The sequence below is a fragment of the Saccopteryx leptura genome, chromosome 5, assembly GCF_036850995.1.
Source record: "Saccopteryx leptura isolate mSacLep1 chromosome 5, mSacLep1_pri_phased_curated, whole genome shotgun sequence".
NCBI classification, from domain to species: Eukaryota; Metazoa; Chordata; class Mammalia; order Chiroptera; family Emballonuridae; genus Saccopteryx; species Saccopteryx leptura.
Window position 1 is genome coordinate 129188112 of NC_089507.1, and position 18354 is coordinate 129206465.

General features: G+C 36.2%; 1 protein-coding gene across 1 annotated transcript in view; it reads right to left on the reverse strand.

Moving 5' to 3' along the window:
• The window catches only part of MALRD1 (MAM and LDL receptor class A domain containing 1), an 837423-nt gene that overhangs the window by 342084 nt on the left and 476985 nt on the right, over positions 1 to 18354 (reverse strand). The window contains 1 exon segment of the mRNA XM_066386561.1: positions 17383 to 17540. Coding sequence (XP_066242658.1) covers positions 17383 to 17540 — 158 coding nt within the window.

Below are 18354 nucleotides of genomic sequence, written 5' to 3' on the forward strand. Positions count from 1 at the left end.
TTGAATAGACTACAAGGGGGGTTAAAACAGAAAGTTTGATATTTGTTTTTTCCTTTTGTGCTACAGGAATAGTCATAGTCAGTCACTCTCCTATAGACTGATATTTGGGTTGCCTCTAGCTTAGAGCTTTTATAAAATGTTAAAAAATATTAATGACTTCTGGTTGGGCAGATAAAATATATTATGCTCACTTTGTTAAAGATGGTGCTGCCCATGTGGAAGCCTGTCGCCCAGGTGATTGCTTGGGATGAGCGTGATTATGTTAATATGTGTTGGGGGAGGGCTTTTGCACCAAAAGGTTTTAAAAGGAAGAGAGATCACGTTGTTCCAGAGAAGGAATGATTATGTTCTAGAGAAGCCCATGCTGTAGGAGAGCAGAGAAAGGCCATGTGGAGGAGAGGAGAAGCAGCCAAGATGGAGGAATGCTGAGTTAGAAGCCAGGTTTTTGCAAAGTTTGTGCAGAGAGAAGGAGATGGGGGACAGAGGTGAATAAGGCTGGTGAGCTAGAAACCTTTGATTCTAGGAAACTCGGATAAGTCAGTAGCTTTTTGAGCACTGAATGAGTGGGTTTTGGATCCCAGTGTGTGCTTTTACTTGCCTGCTGGGTGCAAGCTAGGATTAAAGCTAATGGCCCACCAGTTTCTGGCTCTGTTGTTTCATTACCATCTGTCCAAATCTAATGTGAACCTGCATGGGCCAGGCGGCTGTGATGGTGGCCGTGGCTACTGGCTTTATACTTCTGAACACATAACAAAGTACAGTATTTCTCAGAAAATACACAGAGGAAAAATATAGCTGGATAACAGGATTATGGATAGCTTCAATTTACTTACTACTGCCAAGTTATTTTTCAGAATTATTATACCAATTTACATTCCCACTCCCAAACTGTATAAAAGATTTTATTGCTTATTCTACATTCTTGGAAATACTTGGTATTTCCTTTAAAATGTTTGCTCAACCACCGGGTATAAAATAATATCTGCTTGTATTTTGATTTGCATAATCTTGATTCCTAATTACAGTGGCAAAGCATCTTTTCATGTTCAGTGACCATTTATTTGTACTTTCTTAAAGGTGGATCACCTTTTTATGTCTTTTGCTCATGTGGCTATGCTTTAGCAATATTTAGAGGTCTTTATTTATAGAGAAAATATTGTATAGTGTTAAAATTGCAGATTCTAGAACTTAAATGTTGAGTTAATCCAGGCTCATGTCAAGCCAGAGTCCAGGATGGATACAATCCATACCAGAGGGGAGGGATCCCCTTTCATCATTTGATGGGAGGACTCCTCCTCATTTACAAAGCTGCATGTGTGTTTGGAGGTAGAAGGTGGGTACATGGTTTGTACATGGAAATCTGACAGAATCATCTAAAATCATATCAATTGTTAGATTAGCCTCTTCAATTTAGTGCTTTTATGGAGAACTGGCTCTTTGCTGGCAAACTGTGGGCTTTGTATCCCTCCCCCTCCTGGACAGAGCTACTAAATGGGTTTTCTGTGGCACTATGTCATGTTAATGCTCCTTTATCTGTGAGATATGGTGACTCTTTGAACATTTCTCATGTGAGAGAAGGGGAATGATGTTTTTCTAATGGGTTATGTTGACATATCTCAATGCCCTTCCTTTTCTTTAAAACAAACATCTTAATTTTATCTGAGTATTTATTTGTCCTGAATAACCCACCCCATGACAGCATTCTGCATTTTTTATATTATCTCTTAAATGACAGACATCCTCAGCCAGGTCATGGGAAGCAAACAATAACAGCTTGTGTTCGAAGTCTAATGCCTGACAGAATCTCTTCATGGCTCAGCTATCAGTGAACACAGGCACAAAATACTATGCACAGCATCCAAATAGACAATGTGTGAGAACAAACAAGATAATGAGTTCTGGCATCAAAGAGAAAGACACTTAAATGGAAACAATACCAAATCTTCTGATTAGAATAGTGAAGAATCATCCATTTTTAGATGATACATATTTAAATACAGTTAAATTTATTTTTTAACAAAAATAAATACATATTCTGAATGTTACTTTTTCCTTTTCCTATGCTCACTTTTCACTAACAATTAATAAAAAAAATGACCTAAAACTTGTTAAATGCTTTATAGTTTTTGAAGTTCACTCACCCACTATTATAGCATTTGATGATCTTAAAACTATTTTAACTCATATTATGACCATCTTTTTTAAGAGTAAGAGAGAGGACAAGTTATAGATGCTAAGCGATTTGCCCCAGGTCATGAATAATAAGTGGTTGAGCTGGGACTTAAATATAAATCTCTCTGTTTCTGGTTGCATGTCCAATGATCTTCTGTCATTTCCAGAAGCCTACTGTCGTATTCTTTCTGCTGACCCCAAATCCCACACTTTAGGAAATGAGTTGATTAAGGTCACTGCTTCTTATGATTGTTCTGACAAAAAAATAATAATAATAGAGAGGCAAGTACCTTATAATTTTACTTATCTGTGGAATCTAATAAATAAAATGAATTGACAAGCAAAATAAAGATAGACTCATACATAGAGAACCCCCGGGGGCAGGGGGAAACTGGGTGAGAGAGGTAGAAGGAGAGAGCAAAAAAGGACAAAAAATAAAGAAGCTTATGGATAGAGACAACTGTGTGGTGACTGCTGGGAGGAGGGAAGGTGAAGAGGGTGTGGGGCATAAATGGTGATGGAAGAAGATTTCACTGGAGGGGGCAGTGAACACACAATACAGTGTACAGAGATGTGCTATAGAGTTGTGCATCTGAAATATGTATAATTATGTTAACTATTATGATTCTGATATATTTAATAAAGAAAGGAAGAAATACATCTAAGGTTAAGATCAGTTACAATGTTTTGGGGTGGTGTTATCTGAAGCAGGAGTCTATTTTGTACTGGAAGTATAAGTCATGTGAATCCTTGAGAAGTTCAAGGGTCAAAGTGAAGCAAAGGAGTAAGACTGGGAACTACTTTTGTTTCTTTTCCTAAATACTAAAATTCTGTTAGATAGAACTCTTCTGTAAAATCTGACAGACATGTAAACCTGGGGTTGGTAGTTTTCTGTTAAGGATTGACTCAAAAGGAAATGTGGTTTTCTTTCTTTATTGAAAATAGCAAGGAAATTGTAGCAGGGTATTAAGCCAAGGGTCTCAGAGCCCCAGACAGTAACTGGAACAAAACAATCAATGGCTAGAAATATATGCAAGTAAAAGTACACACTGCTGAGAAGCAGTTTCCTGATAACTCAGTGGTGAATAATAAAATAATTTCAAAATATGAGATAATAGTGACCTTCAAAGGGGTAGAAAAGACGGTCCTTCTTGTTGAACATTAATTTCTATAAAAGTAGTGATTTTGTTCTTACAGTTCCTTCTACATTCTACTAGTTTTCATTTCTTTCATCAAAAATAACAAGGAAATGTTTCATGATTTATTATAAAATTGAAAAATATTAAAAAAATTAAATAATGTTAATATATGCAAAAGACTACTACTGCCTTATTTCAAATTGTAGTTATTTCCACACAACCCTTTTGCAAGATTTATTTTTTGGTCTCGTATGAAATACCTTTTGAATAAAATGCTAATTATCTTATTGAATACATATATAGACCTTTTATTTACATGAATATACTTATAGAAAATTACAAGAAAAAATTATTAAATTTGTTTTCTGTTCTCTGTGCATATAATTTTATTTATCTTCAGAGCAGTTATCATATATGAGAAGGTACAGGTAGAGAAATTGAGTACTGTGTCTTGTATAATGATTCTGATTCTACCAATTCATTGCAGTTATTAAATTTAACAAACTTTTACAAAGTTCTGACTTATAAATGAATTAATTTACATTATGTGTGTACAAAATAAAATGTAATATGGAGCTTTCTTCCCCAGAGATCTATGAAAACTAAGTGAAGCTATGGTCAGTCATCTGTCAGTCATTTGGAACCATGCACTGCCATGTAGTTGGTTCTAGTTCACTGACTGACTATGTTTGCCTTCAAAATGTTTTTTTGAAAATTTAATAGTGCCTCACCGATGCAGTATAAGCCCAATTATATGTCTAGAAAGTTTGAAGGGAAAAAATGGGAGATTTTCAAGTAAGTAGGATATAGCAAAAAAAAATCTGATTTGAAATACAAGGTAGTACATCTTGACTAAAGATAAATTATCTAGAAAAGAATTATCTGTACATCCAGATCAATGCTGTGTATTTAATCATTTCACAAAATATAAAAACATTTTTCAAGTACTGAGATAACTGTTTAAAGGTGTTGTATGAGTTTTTTCAAGTGAGGTGTATTACTGCATGCATAGAGTAGTAACAAGAAAGCCTAAGTGCACTCTAACTATATATCTGTAAAAATAAAACTGTTCACAACCTCTCCACATCTAAGTAAATAAATAAAAAAATGTTTTTATTCAGTGAGAAGAGGGCAGGCAGAGACAGACTCCCACATGTGCTCTGACTGGGATCTACCTGGAAAGCCCACTAGGGGTGATGTTCAGCCCATCTGGGGCATTGCTCTATTGCTCTGCTCAGCAACCAAGCTCTTCTTAGTGCCTGAGGCAGAGGGCTATGGAGCCATCCTCAGTGCCTGGGGCCAACTCACTCCAATCGAGCCATGGCTGCAGGGTGGAGACAGAGAGAGACAGAGAGAGAAGTGAGAGAGAGAGGAGTGGAGAAGCAGAAGGTCATTTCTCCTGTGTGCCCTGACTGGGAATCGAACCTGGGACATCCACACACAGGGTCAACATGCTACCACTGAGCCAACTGGCCAGGATCAACAATAAAAATTTTTAAAAATATGCATTTTTGCATTCCCATCATATTCTGTGCTCATGAAGAGAGATGATTTTAAAAATTCTTCTAATTTTGACATTTTTTTCTTAATTTATCTTCTAGTTTGACATTTTTTGAAAAAAATAACTCAAAAGGAATAAAATTGCTTTTCAATAGCTTAGCTTGTTTAATGCCATTTGGAGTATCATTTTCTACTTTGAAATTTATGTGCTTGTGTATGTGTGCATGTTCTTTTAATCAGAAAGAAAAGTTAGCTCCGATCCAAACGAAGCTAATAAAGTCACTAATTTCAACATTCTACCTCATTAAGAGATTTTCTCAAAAATTATTTAAATAACACTACCTCTCAAATGAAGTCCTCCTCCTTTAACCTAAAGAGTTTTGTTACAATTCTGTCATCATTTAGGAGACATATGAACCTCTAACTTTGGTGAGACTTTATTTAATGAATGATACCCAGTGAAGTTGAAAAAAGTCAAGAGAACATTAAAAATATGACCTCTAAAATCCTTAGGGTTCATGAATGCTGATGAAAAGAAATCCATGAATTCACAGAAAATATTATTTTACCCTTCTATTTAACCTCAAATCTCCATGTCCCTTCAATTGCTAGCTCTCAGAATAATAATCCCTCAGTTTATAAAACTGAAGAACTAAGTAAGCTCTCTTGCCACCAACAGGTTAGCATAAAAGAGGACAAGCAATGTACAATGATCAGCTGTGGGATGTAGTAAATGGCTTATCTTGAGTGGAAAATAAAATTAATTAGTACTTGTAACTCATAACAAAGTCCTTAATGAGTCATTCTCAGAAATTTGAATGTGAAATCTTTCATATGTATGGTCTGATCCATAAAGTAAATCCATAAGTAGGTGGTCTAATTTATTAAAAAAACAGTAATTCAGCCAAGTCCATTTTTAATATCTTTCTGTTTTTTTTTCATTCTTGACAGAGTAATATCAACCATAACATAATATAAGTTTTGAATTAGGTCCACAAAACCATGGCTTTATATAGAAAGAAAAATCTGTCTACACTGCTTAGGTAATTCCATATTCAGTTTTTGCTCAAAATTTCCCACCAAGTTTTCTATTTCATAAATTTCTGTGTATATATTATTATCCCTGTTTACATGTAAGTTTGAGATATTGGGAACCTCTTATTTTTTTCTAGTAAATATTATATATGCTTACAACGTGCCATTTATTATGGAGGTCACAAAAATAAATTGTACCTATATTTATCTTTAAGAGAGCAGTAGAAAGTGACAAATTCTGGAAGACTATAGAAAAAGACATAGATTTTTATTTTTAAAAATATTTATTGATTGATTTGGGGCAGGAGGGAGAGAGATTGAATTGTTGTTCCACTTATGCATTCACTGGTTGATTCTTGAATGTGGCCTGCTGGGATTGAACCCACAACATCGAGCATATCTGAACCATGCTCCAACCACTGAATTACTGAACCAGGTCAAGACATAAGTTTTTAAAAAGTCATGGATAATTAAAAGGCATGAATGTGAACATAGAAAAGAATATGTATAGATAATATGGTTATAATTGCTTAGTGAGAAATATTTTAAGGGAAATACTCAATTTAGCAAGAATATTAAGTTGGAAAACTTGCCTTGGGAAAGATGAATAATGATGTCCCCCAGAAGAGAAAAGGGATTTCAGAACAGCACAGATGGCACTTAAAGAGAGGCAAGAAGGAGGGTATAATGTCTGTTTTTAATGGGACCCAAACATTTCTTTTTTGGGGAGTCAAATCCTAGATATATCAATGGTTTGTGGCCTTCCAAAGCTCAACATTATCCAGAAAAATCTTGTTCTTTCCTACCTAATTATTATTTTTTTTCTGTATCACATGAGCAGCATTAACATGAAGTTCTTAGACACTTCTCCCAGGAAGAAATACAAATGGCCAACAGATATATGAAAAGATGCTCATCTTCTTTAGTTATTAGAGAAATGCAAATCAAAACTGCAATGAGATACCACCTCACACCTGTTAGATTAGCTATTATTAACAAGACAAGTAATAACAAATGTTGGAGAGGCTGTGGAGAAAAAGGAACCCTCATACACTGTTGGTGGGAATGTAAAGTAGTACAACCATTATGGAAGAAAGTATGGTGGTTCCTCAAAAAACTGAAAATAGAACTACCTTATGACCCAGCAATCCCTCTACTGGTTATATACCCCAAAAACTCAGAAACAATGATACGTAAAGACAAATGCAGCCCCATGTTCATTGCAGCATTGTTCACAGTGGCCAGGACATGGAAACAACCAAAAAGTCCATCAATAGATGACTGGATAAAGAAGATGTGGCACAAATACACTATGGAATACTACTCAGCCATAAGAAATGATGACATCGGATCATTTACAGCAAAATGGTGGGATCTTGATAACATTATACGAAGTGAAATAAGTAAATCAGAAAAAACCAGGAACTGCATTATTCCGTATGTAGGTGGGACATAAAGGTGAGACTAAGAGACATTGATAAGAGTGTGGTGGTTACGGGGGGAGTGGGGAGAGGGAGAGGGAAAGGGGAGGGGAGGGGCACAAAGAAAACTAGATAGAAGGTGACAGAGGACAATCTGACTTTGGGTGATGGGTATGCAACATAATTGAATGACAAGATAACCTGGATATGTTATCTTTGAATATATGTATCCTGATTTATTAATGTCGCCCCATTAAAAAATAAATAAATAAATAAACAAAAAAACATGAAGTTCTTTAAAATTACATAAAATGTATGCAAGATGAGTGCCACAAAATGTTAATAGATGACTCTAGAGAACTTCCTCTTGATTAATATTCAGTATTAAATCTTATCACAAGAATTGGCCATTGTGTGCCCATTAGTGTGTGTGGGGCAGTTGTGTTAGGCCTGCTCACGAGATTATCAGGTGTACGTACTTTACGGATTAGTGCATGAGCAAGTAGCAGTGCCGTGTGTGTGGCCTATATAAGGCTATGGGCGCGTGCGCTCAGGGGGATTGTGGATGTGTGGATTGCCTGCCCACCACTGTGAGGGGTCATTTTTGTGGTTTGCCTGAGAGGTGGTTTCCCCTGCCTGTGTGCTTGTCCCCTTTTGTGAGACTTTATTAAATGGAATGGCCCAACCCTTTCTGGCTCTGCAGTTTCTCTACCATCTGCCCGAATCTGATGTGAACCTGCCTGGCGTCCGCCACTAGCATTACACCATGAAACTCCCTGTTTCAAAAATGCAGCACAGAATGTCATAATTTCAGAAAGAGTATAATTTTGGAAAGAGGACAATAAAATGTCAAAGAACATTCAGTTTCTAGTAGAAACGATGTGACTATTTCTGATAGAAAGACTGACTGCCTTACTGTTTGTTTTGCAAGCTTTTAAGTCTGCTCTAGCTTGACCAAGCAGTGGTGCAGTGGATAGAGCCTCAGCCTGGGTTGCTGAGGACCCAGGTTCAAAACCACTAGGTCACCGGCTGGAGTGTGGGCTCATCTGGCTTGAGCGCAGGATCACCAGCTTGAGTGCGGGGTCGCTTGCTTAAATGTGGGATCAGACATGACCCCATGGTCACTGGCTTGAATCCCAAGGTCACTGGCTTGAGCAAGAGGTCACTGCCTCAGCTAGACCATGTATGAGAAAGTAATCAATGAACAACTAAAGTGCCGCAACTACCAACTGATGCTTCTCATCTCTCTCCCTTCTTGTGTCTCTCACTCTCTCTCACTAAAAAAAAAGAAAAGTCTAAGCTCACAAGCTCCATGCCAGCAAGAGCGTACAGGCTCACTGAGGTTTGTGTGAATGCATGAACAGAAGCAAGGAGTGGAAAGAGTTGGTACTCAGCTGCAGCTCAGTATATGCAAAGGAGAGTTGTAGACCTAAATTAAAGAGACTGGGTTAGCAACAGGCACTTAAATTAGCTAATTGTATATACTAAATTGCCCAGCTTTTCTTTATTTAATCCTTTTACATAATCCTAGATTTATAGGTTATTTAAAAAAATTCCTGACTTCTTTAGAAGATATGGAGAAATGCAGTAATTTGAACAATATCAATTAAAGCTTATTTCTTAGGTTTTAAACATTTGTTTTAACTAAAATTCATCAAAGATTACAAGTAGAAATGTGTTATATACTCATCTTTTTAAAGATAAGATTGATAATATTACTGAGATTTTAGTTATTTAATTTGATAATATGATACATACAAAGGTGAGTCGTAGGGCCTTGCACTACTCCAACTCTGCTCTACAATGAGGATAGAAAGATTGCCAGTCGCCTAGCAGACTCTGAGTCAGAGGTGTGGTTCAGTTAGAACAATCAGCCCACAGAGCAGCACTTTTAACCTCTTTTAGTAGAAGCCCGTGTTGCAACTTCCACAGGAAATTAGCAGAGCAAGTGTTAAAAATTAACTGATGAGAATTTATGAGCTCCAAATAGTTACCATCATTTGAGAAAAACTATTACGATTTTTCAGACAATATACTGAAAAAAAGAAATGAAAGAAAAAGCAGAATGTTTTGCCATGATAACTTCCTTTGAAACTGTTAAAATGCAAGTGTTTTTTCAGAAATAAGCGAGTGTTGAAGTGAAATTAATTGGCACTCAGAATGCCTACATAGGGCAGTTCTGTACACAACAATTGTGCCTGTGAATTTTCTGTGGGCAAATGACCAGTAACCATTTGAGCTACTTGCCAACTAGATCTTAAACCAGGCAATTACAACATTGTTTTTCTTCTCCTCTTATCCTAGATTTTACGTTAAACAAAAAGTCAGTAGCGTGATTACTTACTGCATTTGAAAAGGCAGTCCTGAATCTGGGTGACAAACCTCTCTGTACATCAATGAGAGGCAGTCCGCTGGGAAGTGCTGACTCCGCCTGGCTGCAAGCTGATATCCCGCCACTGAGACAGCTCCTGGCTGTGGCAGAAGCTCAGTCCATTTACATTTAGCCTGCTCTAAAATGACTTCAGATTAAATATTATCTTCACTGCTTTTATGTTTCAATCAGTGAGAACTGGAATTGATTCACACTAAAGCTTACAACTCAGATAAGGCATACTGATTTTTCTTAATAAATAAATGAATCTTAACACTAAAGATATAAAATAGACACCCTTATAAAGTTAAAACTTCTCAGGGCCCTTTAGGTATAAAAATATTAGTTTTCAAGAGGGTTGTAAGATGAATAGAGGAAATACATCTTTATTTTTACTAACTTCAGATAAAATATTGGTATTTTCTTTAATTGTGAATACAGGCAATAAATCATAGGTATTAGTACCTGTGACTCTCTCACCAATAATGAATATTTAATATAACATTATAGTGCAGTGACTACCTAAAAAATACCATTTTTGCTTATCACTCCTTTGAATCAGTAGTATCTTATCCTGTTAGATCTTGTCATTTAACATGCATTCATTAAGTCATATGCTGATTTAAAAATTTTAATAATTAGTATTGACTTGTTTCTTTTATTATTCTAATATTTTAATTTTTACATTTATAACAGTATTCTGAGAAATAATTCAGAAGTTTATCAGATTGCCAAAGAGGTCTGTGAAACACAGAAACACCTACACACACAGCAAACCCCAGATCATGAAGAACTCTGCTTTTAATTTGGAATGTCTCAATTTTCAAAGAGAGAAAAATTGTTATTGACCAATTTAATCATATGAGAGGACGAATCTGAAAGAATAGATTTTGTTATAGTCTTAAAAATGTCATGTTTGAATAATAATTAATATAATTAATTGATACTTATCTAGCTAGTTTTTTTGTAATAAGAAGCAAATTACATAGTTTTTAATTCACTTCTTCCTTATCACCATAAAAATGTAGCTATTAACTATTATTTTGAAATGTTTGAATTATATTAGATATGAGGGAGAATGATTTAGATAAATACAATTACTGTGAATAGACATTGGCAAGCTAAGGTAGAAAAATAAATAAAACACAGAAGTTGTTGAACATAATCAATTCTCCTCTCTAACATGTGTGGAACAGGCCTATGGGGTTATTAATATGTAGAGATGGAAATTTCTAATCTCATGATTTCAGAGGCACTGTAAAACTTTGATGGACAGTGACGTCTCTGTCTCCTGGGTATAAGAATGGTTTAAATTCTAATAGCAGAAGCTAAAAGTAGTAGTTAAGAGTGTGGATTTTGAAATTAGAATTGGATTTTAATCCTGATTACACTACTTACTATTCATGTAACCTGGGTCTCAATTACCTGAACTGTAAAATTAGGACAAAGTATCTACCTCATAAATTTACTTATTTAAAAAAAATTTTTCCATTGACTTGAAGGATAGAGAGAAAGAGGAAGGGAGAGAAAGGAGAAAGGAAAGGAGTGACAGAGAGAGGAGAAGCATGAAGTCGTTTTCCACTTAGTTGTTCCATTTAGTTGTGCACTCACTGGTCGCTTCTCATATGTGCCCTGACTGGGCCGCGCACTTGGTGTGCGGGACAATGCTCTATTCACTGAGCCACTTTGCTGGGGCCTCACAAATTTATTTTGAAGATTAAATGAGTTAATGTACATAAAAGACTTAACATTGTGTATGAAAAAAAGGAATCAGCCAATAACTGGAAGTTAAAAGAATAGTAGCAGCAGTGGAAGCCAAACCAGAAGTTAAATAGCAGCTATAGTCTCAAGAAGAATGTTTTGTAGTGCTGACCTTATACATCTCTTGTAAAGCAAAAACTCCTGGGATCAATTAAATTAAAGAAGTCTTTTCTCCACGACATAAGGGACCCCAGTGGAACTCGCTGCATAGGAGTCCTAGTGGGAGCAGGAGAGGCACCAGATAGAGGGAAAAGATAGAAGCAAAAAGTTTAAAAAAATATATCACAGTCAAAAATATGCCTGGAACAAACATTTCCATGTTCTCAGGATGATAAAAAGGAACACTTAGTACATAGAAGTCAGAGTATTGTGATCTCTCGGCAGCTAATTTAATCAAACTCTAGTGGGTGAGGCCAGCTTGAAATGCAAAGATCAACTTTTCTCCCTTGATTTGGTCCCAGTCAGGAATGCAATAGAGCTCAAACTATGCAGACCAAATTTTTAAAATGTTGAAACAATTCTGAAAAAAAAAAGTTCTGGTACCAAAAGTTTAATTTAATGAATTTACAGTCCCAAATCCCCATAGCAGTCTAAACAATCAATTTTTCAGATTATATATCAAAATAGATTCTATGTATCCTTTCTATCAATATTTTCTATGTCATTTTCTCTGAAACAATAAATAAAATGCCAGCAATATGAGTGAAATAACATCAGTTATTCAGTAAGCCGAAGAGATCAAAATATGCTTAAATGCAAAAATCTGGCTGACCTACTCTAATACTCAGACACATGTAGTGTTAGCAGCCTCAGCGGTTGTCCGTCTCAGACCTAGGTGTGGTGAGTGTGTGCAGGGACAGGGTAGTGGTGGGTTTGGCAGGATGGAGAATGTTCACTTTCGCCATTTGACAACTGAGGCTCATTGTTCCCTACACTGAGAGTAAAAGATGACTCAGAATCACCACAGTCTGCTAGGTAGGCAAAGGAGTCTGGCCTTTTGTTTGTTGCTTTGACATTTTCCACTGTCTATTGAACAAAATCTGTATTTCCATATTCAGTAAGATCTCTACAGAGAAGTTCCAGGACGTCATGTAAAAGAGCTCTAAATTAGAAGTCAGAGAAATTGGAATCATATCTAACTTTTTTTTTTCTTAAAATGCCATGTGAGGTGGGGCAAGAAATATAACTTCATAATCTTAGTTCCTTCATCCATAAAATGAATAGCTTAGATTAAATGTATTTCAAGGACCCCACCAGCTCTAAAATTCTCTGAATCACTAAGCAAGATAAAGCAATGAACTAATTCAATTACGGTCTTTCAGCATAAGTAGGCTGCTAGAATCAGGAGAGCTCTCCTGAAATGCATTATTTTTCTCCACTTTTGGCTTGAATATGTTTTCTATCATGATGGTATAATGGATAGCCCTGAATGCCTTCAAAGAGATTCAAATTCCCTACAGCATACAGCCATCTTGATTAAAATAACAGTTTATTACAGATGGAATAGTTCCAAAACATAATAATGCTGCTCAGGTAGCAGGTGTTCCTGCATTTTATTCAATGGCTAACTGGAAAGATGCAAAGGTGTTTTGTTTCTTAATGAGGATAAACAGACTTATACCCATGGCAACAAATTGTTAGACACAGGCAAATTAAAATATCCCTCCCTCCAAACTTTTTAGTGTATTAAAATCTACGTATTATTCATTATTAACTAACCCCATCAGAAAACAGGTGACTGGGCCCTGGCTGGTTGGCTCAGTGGTAGAGCATTGGCCTGGTGTGCAGGAGTCCCGGGTTCAATTCCCAGCCAAGGCACACAGGAGAAGCGCCCATCTGCTTCTCCATCCCTCCCCCTCTTCTTCCTCTCGGTCTCTCGCTTCCCCTCCCGCAGCCAAGGCTCCATTGGAGCAAAGTTTGCCCAGGCGCTGAGGATGGCTCTGGATGCAACAGAGCGATGCCCCGGATAGGCAGAGCATCGCTCCCTGGTGGGCATGCCGGGTGGATCCCAGTCCGGCGCATGTGGGAATCTGACTGCCTCCCCGTTTCCAGCTTCGGAAAAATGCAAAAAAAAAAAAAAAAAAAAAAAAAAAAGAAAAGAAAACAGGTGACTGGAAATATAAGTAAAATTAAATATACTTATAAAAACAAATCAATTTTTATGTTGTAGAATTCTTACTCTACTCCTGAGCATTTGATTAGTTTTTGTTTTAAATCTTAGATGATCTGTAAAGCAATACATACTGAATGTAAATAACTTAAAAGATCGGTAAAAATGATCAATGTTTACTATTTTAAAAATGAATTATTACTAAATTCAGAAAAAGACTGCCTATGTATTTAAATTTACACTACCAACATCCAATCTTCCTCCATAGAAAGAAAACAGACTGTGTAGCATTCTAATCTTAATTTTTATAATACTTGAATTCAACTCCTAGCTTCTCCAGTTACTTAAACCTTGGACTTATATTTTAGCACATTGGAGTGAGCAGACAGTGGAAAAGCAGAAAAATATATCTCATTCTCAAAGTGGCTTGGCCCAAGCATGAATATTAGGCAACAATTCTTCTCCCTGGCAAACTCTTTAATCTTACAATAAAACTAGTTGTATTTTTTTTAGTTGTTATTTCTCTTGAAGTTAACTACTTTATTTCATCCTGATTTTCATTCTGGTATATTTTGTTATACAGTACTTATAACTAAAGCAAACTTCAAAGGACATAAAAATATTAAGGTTCATTTCTCAACAGAATACTTCTTCTATCTTGTAATTCACTTATCACTTTGATTTAAGACACAAAAGTTACATTTGTTTCAATTATACCTGTTTAGTGAAAAGTAGTTTCATGCCACTGAAAGTAAGAAACATAGAAGTATAACCTATACAATATGTAAGACAGTACTGCTCTTTATTAAATATTTCCTAAAGAAATAGCTTTTCTTTGTTGGGGTTTCCCTGAAATTACTCTTTTATTAAGAGAATAGTTTAAAAATCACACATATCCATCCTAAGAATCATTATTCATTTTGTTTTCTTAAAAAAGAAAATAAGCTCTATGTAATGAATTTGGATCTCAGTAAAATAAAATCATCTCATTATGAGAGCAAAACACTCACTATTATCAATGAGGGCCAGTTAGGGTTGGTGAGGAGTAAACACATAAGTTTTAGATGTAACTATCCCTGAATTCCAACTCCCAGACTGTCACTGACTGTCTGATAGCCATAGGATAGTTAGGTTCTATCTATGAGACTCTTTTATCCCCTGCTGTCGTAAAATGGAGCTCGTATTATTTAACTTGGAAGGTTGTGCCAAAAATTACATGAATAGTATGTGTTGACATTCAATAAAATGTATATGGTTGAATTTCAATAAATGTATCTATTCTTGAGCATTATTGTGGTTTTGCTCCATAATCAATACTACCCTTTAAAACTATATCATCAGTAAATTATTGTTCAATGGTTATGTGACTCTTGCATCTGATTGCATGTCTGTATTTCAGATTTACATGACAAATTCTCCAGATTAGACTTTAATGTGTATGTAATACCTAACAGCCATTTCTTTGTCCCAAACAAGGGTTGCCCTGAGTTTGGCAGCAGGCTCTGGAAGAGTAGCACTCTTTTCCTGCAGTGCCTTTATCTATCAGTCCCTTCTCTGAAGAGCTGCAGAGGGGGACACAGAGACTAAAACCGCAAGGTCTTGCCCACAGGATTTTATAGTTTATCTGTTGAAGTAGAATAAATATAAATGAATAGCTAGTAAGCAGGAAGAACTTTTGGAACTGTGAGGGACATTTTTTTTTAGTTAGAAATATGAGGCACAAAGAAGAAAAATGAAAGGCAGATTCCCTGCCCCTGTGGTTTTGCCTTCTGGTTGGGATGAAATCCAGCCTGGTTCCACACAGACAGAACCCTAAGGAGTGCGTTACAGTAGTGACCAAATTACGTATCACATTAACTAGCAAAATAAAACAATCGCCCTAAAATTCATTAAAAAATTCAACACATGTTATGAAAAAATTCTTTTTTGTAATAAGAATCACTGAATAAAAATAGGCATATATTTAAATGAGTGTTTTGTCTTTTGTTTTGTTTGTTTTTTTTTTAGTGAGAGAGAAAGAAAGACAGAGACAGAGACAGGAAGCAGAGAGAATGAGAAACATCAGCTCATAGTTATAACTTTTTAGTTGTTCATTGATTGATTCTTATACGTGCCTTGAATTGGGGCTCCCACTGAGCCAGTGACTCCTTGCTCAAGCCAGTGACCTTGGGCTTCAAGTCAGTGACCTTTGGGCTCAAGCCAGCAACATGATCCCATACCCAAGCTGACGACCCTGTGCTCAAGATGGCAACCTTGGGGTTTTGAACCTGGGTTCTCAGTGTCCCAGGTTGACACTCTATCTTCTGTGCCACCACCTGGTCATGCTTAAATAAGTTTTTATTTTTAATATAGTAGGAAGACAGGTTTTAAAAACTGCTGTTAAGGCCTGACCTGTGGTGGTGCAGTGGATAAAGCATTCGACCTGGAAATGCTGAGGTCACTGGTTCGAAACCCTGGGCTTGCCTGGTCAAGGCACATATGAGAGTTGATGCTTCCAGCTCCTCCCCCCTCCTCTCTCTCTCTCTCCCCCCTTTCTCTCTGTCTCTCTCTCTCCTTTCAAAAAATGAATAAATAAATAAATAAAATTTAAAAAAAACCCTGCTGTCAAATGTTTAGAGGATTTCATTGGAAGAGCCATAGGAGTTCAATAATACTTGTTAGAAAGACATATCTCAAAATAGTTTAAGTGTATATTTTATAGTAATATAAAGTATGTTTCTATAATATAATAGAGCTAATAAGTAAATATAAGTGAAACAAATAAAGAAAGCAAATTCTGCAGAGCTGAACCAAGTGCTTCACATGAGACACACTACATAATCAAGTATCACATTCAGCAGATACTAGCAAACACTTCAATGAAAACTGAAAGCATTCTATTTTAATGTTTCCCTATTTAAATATAAGAATAAACCCCTATAATATTTGCTGTATGTATTTGTTGAGACCAGCTTCTTTGCATTATTATAGCAGAGTCTCAAATTATAAAGTTAACTTAGGTTTCAGTAAAATGTGGACTATGTAGCTATTTGCTATTGAGACCCCTGAGCTGTGGGTTTCTGGTCAGGCTTCACTCATCAGTGTAGGGCACTTCTCCAAAGCTCATGCGTGATCAAACAGCAGTGGCCTCTAGAGCATGGTTTTCAAGACAGCTTTCCTAAAATTCTAACTAGATTCTTAAAATGCATACACATACACACACACACACATTCGCTCATCTTCTTTTTGCGGCTGTTTCAACTTGCCAAAGGGTTAAGGTATATAAGCCAAGTCTTATGAATATTAATATATACTTTGTTATTTTGCTCTCTGAACACTGTCACTTTATTATATTAAATTAAAGCCCTGACAGAAATATCCAATTAATCCTCAGTAAGAAAATGCATTACTATGTCACAGTCAATAAGCAGTTCAATGTAATCACACCTGATCGTTCTCCTGAGCCATTCAGCACTTTGCATGGTGTGCTTAGAACCAAAATGTCTATTATAAGTTCCCTTAATGGTCACTCACATATGAGTTAAAATGGATGCTCATTCTTTTTTAAGATATACAAATAATTTACTTTATTTTACTAAGAAGGATAGAGAAGGAAATATCTAAGTAGAAAGAAGAAACTTGCATGTCTTAGACCTATTGATAACATAAAAGGAGTCTCTGAGATTCAATCATAGTCACAGGAGATGACATTGAGCTCAAAGCTGGTTTTAAGGTCTAGCTTACTGAACTTCATAGAGCATCTAAACCACAAGTAGAAACTAAAGGCAACTTTCTCTGGCCCAGGTAGCGGAGTTGTAATAAACTCCTTTTTGGTCATGTGCTACCTGTAGGAAACTTCACTACACTCAGAAGCTTCATGGGCAAAGATCTTACCTTAATGAGAATCTGAATGGACCCTGTGGCTTTTGCAGATATGAAATACCAGAAGCTCATGGTGCAGGCGACGCTGGACTCCTGCCACACAGCACTCTTGAGGTGTGCCTCTTCACCCCGAAGGCCCATGGGAGTGGCCTCCAGATACAAAAAGTGCCCTAAGAACAAGGACAAGCTTCAGATAGGATAGAGATAGCAAAGGGGGAGATTATTTTAGCTTTTTCGTCTTTAAATTGTTTTTAAATTAAAATATAGTTGACATGGATTGCCAACAGACATGTGAAAAGATGCTAAACGTCACTAATTACCAGGGAAATGTACATTAAACCACAATGAGATATCAGCTCACACCTTTCAGAGTGGTTCTTATGAAAAAGACAAGAAATAATAAGTGTTGGTTGGATGCGGAGAAAAGAAAACTCTCATGCACTGGTGATGGGAATATAAACTGGTGTAGCCACTGTGGAAAACAATATGAAGGTTCCTCAAAATATTAAAAGTGGAACTACCATAAGATCCAGCAATTCTACTCCTGGATGTTTATCTAAAAAAAATGAAAACAGGAATTCAAAAAGATATGTGCACTTTTATGCTCACTACAGCAGTATTTACAATAGCAAAGATATGGAAGCAATCTAAGTTTCCATAGATGGATGACTGGTTAGAGTTTTTAATTATATTTCATATAATCTGAGATGCCAAATGCATTTCCATTGGGAAATAAAGGGAAATCTAAGAGCCTTTTTTCTAACTCACTGACAGAACAATTTCCAACTGCGTGCTTTTAGCAAAGTACTTCACAGTATGCAGATTAACTCATCGACCAGATATTTATGCCATTGCCCTGGTCAAATAGCTCAGTTGGTTAGAGCGTTGAACCGAAGCACAGAGCTTGCTGGTTTGAACTTTGGTCAGGGCACATACAGAAGCAGATATATGTCTCTCTCTCTCTCTCTCTCTCTCTCTCTCTCT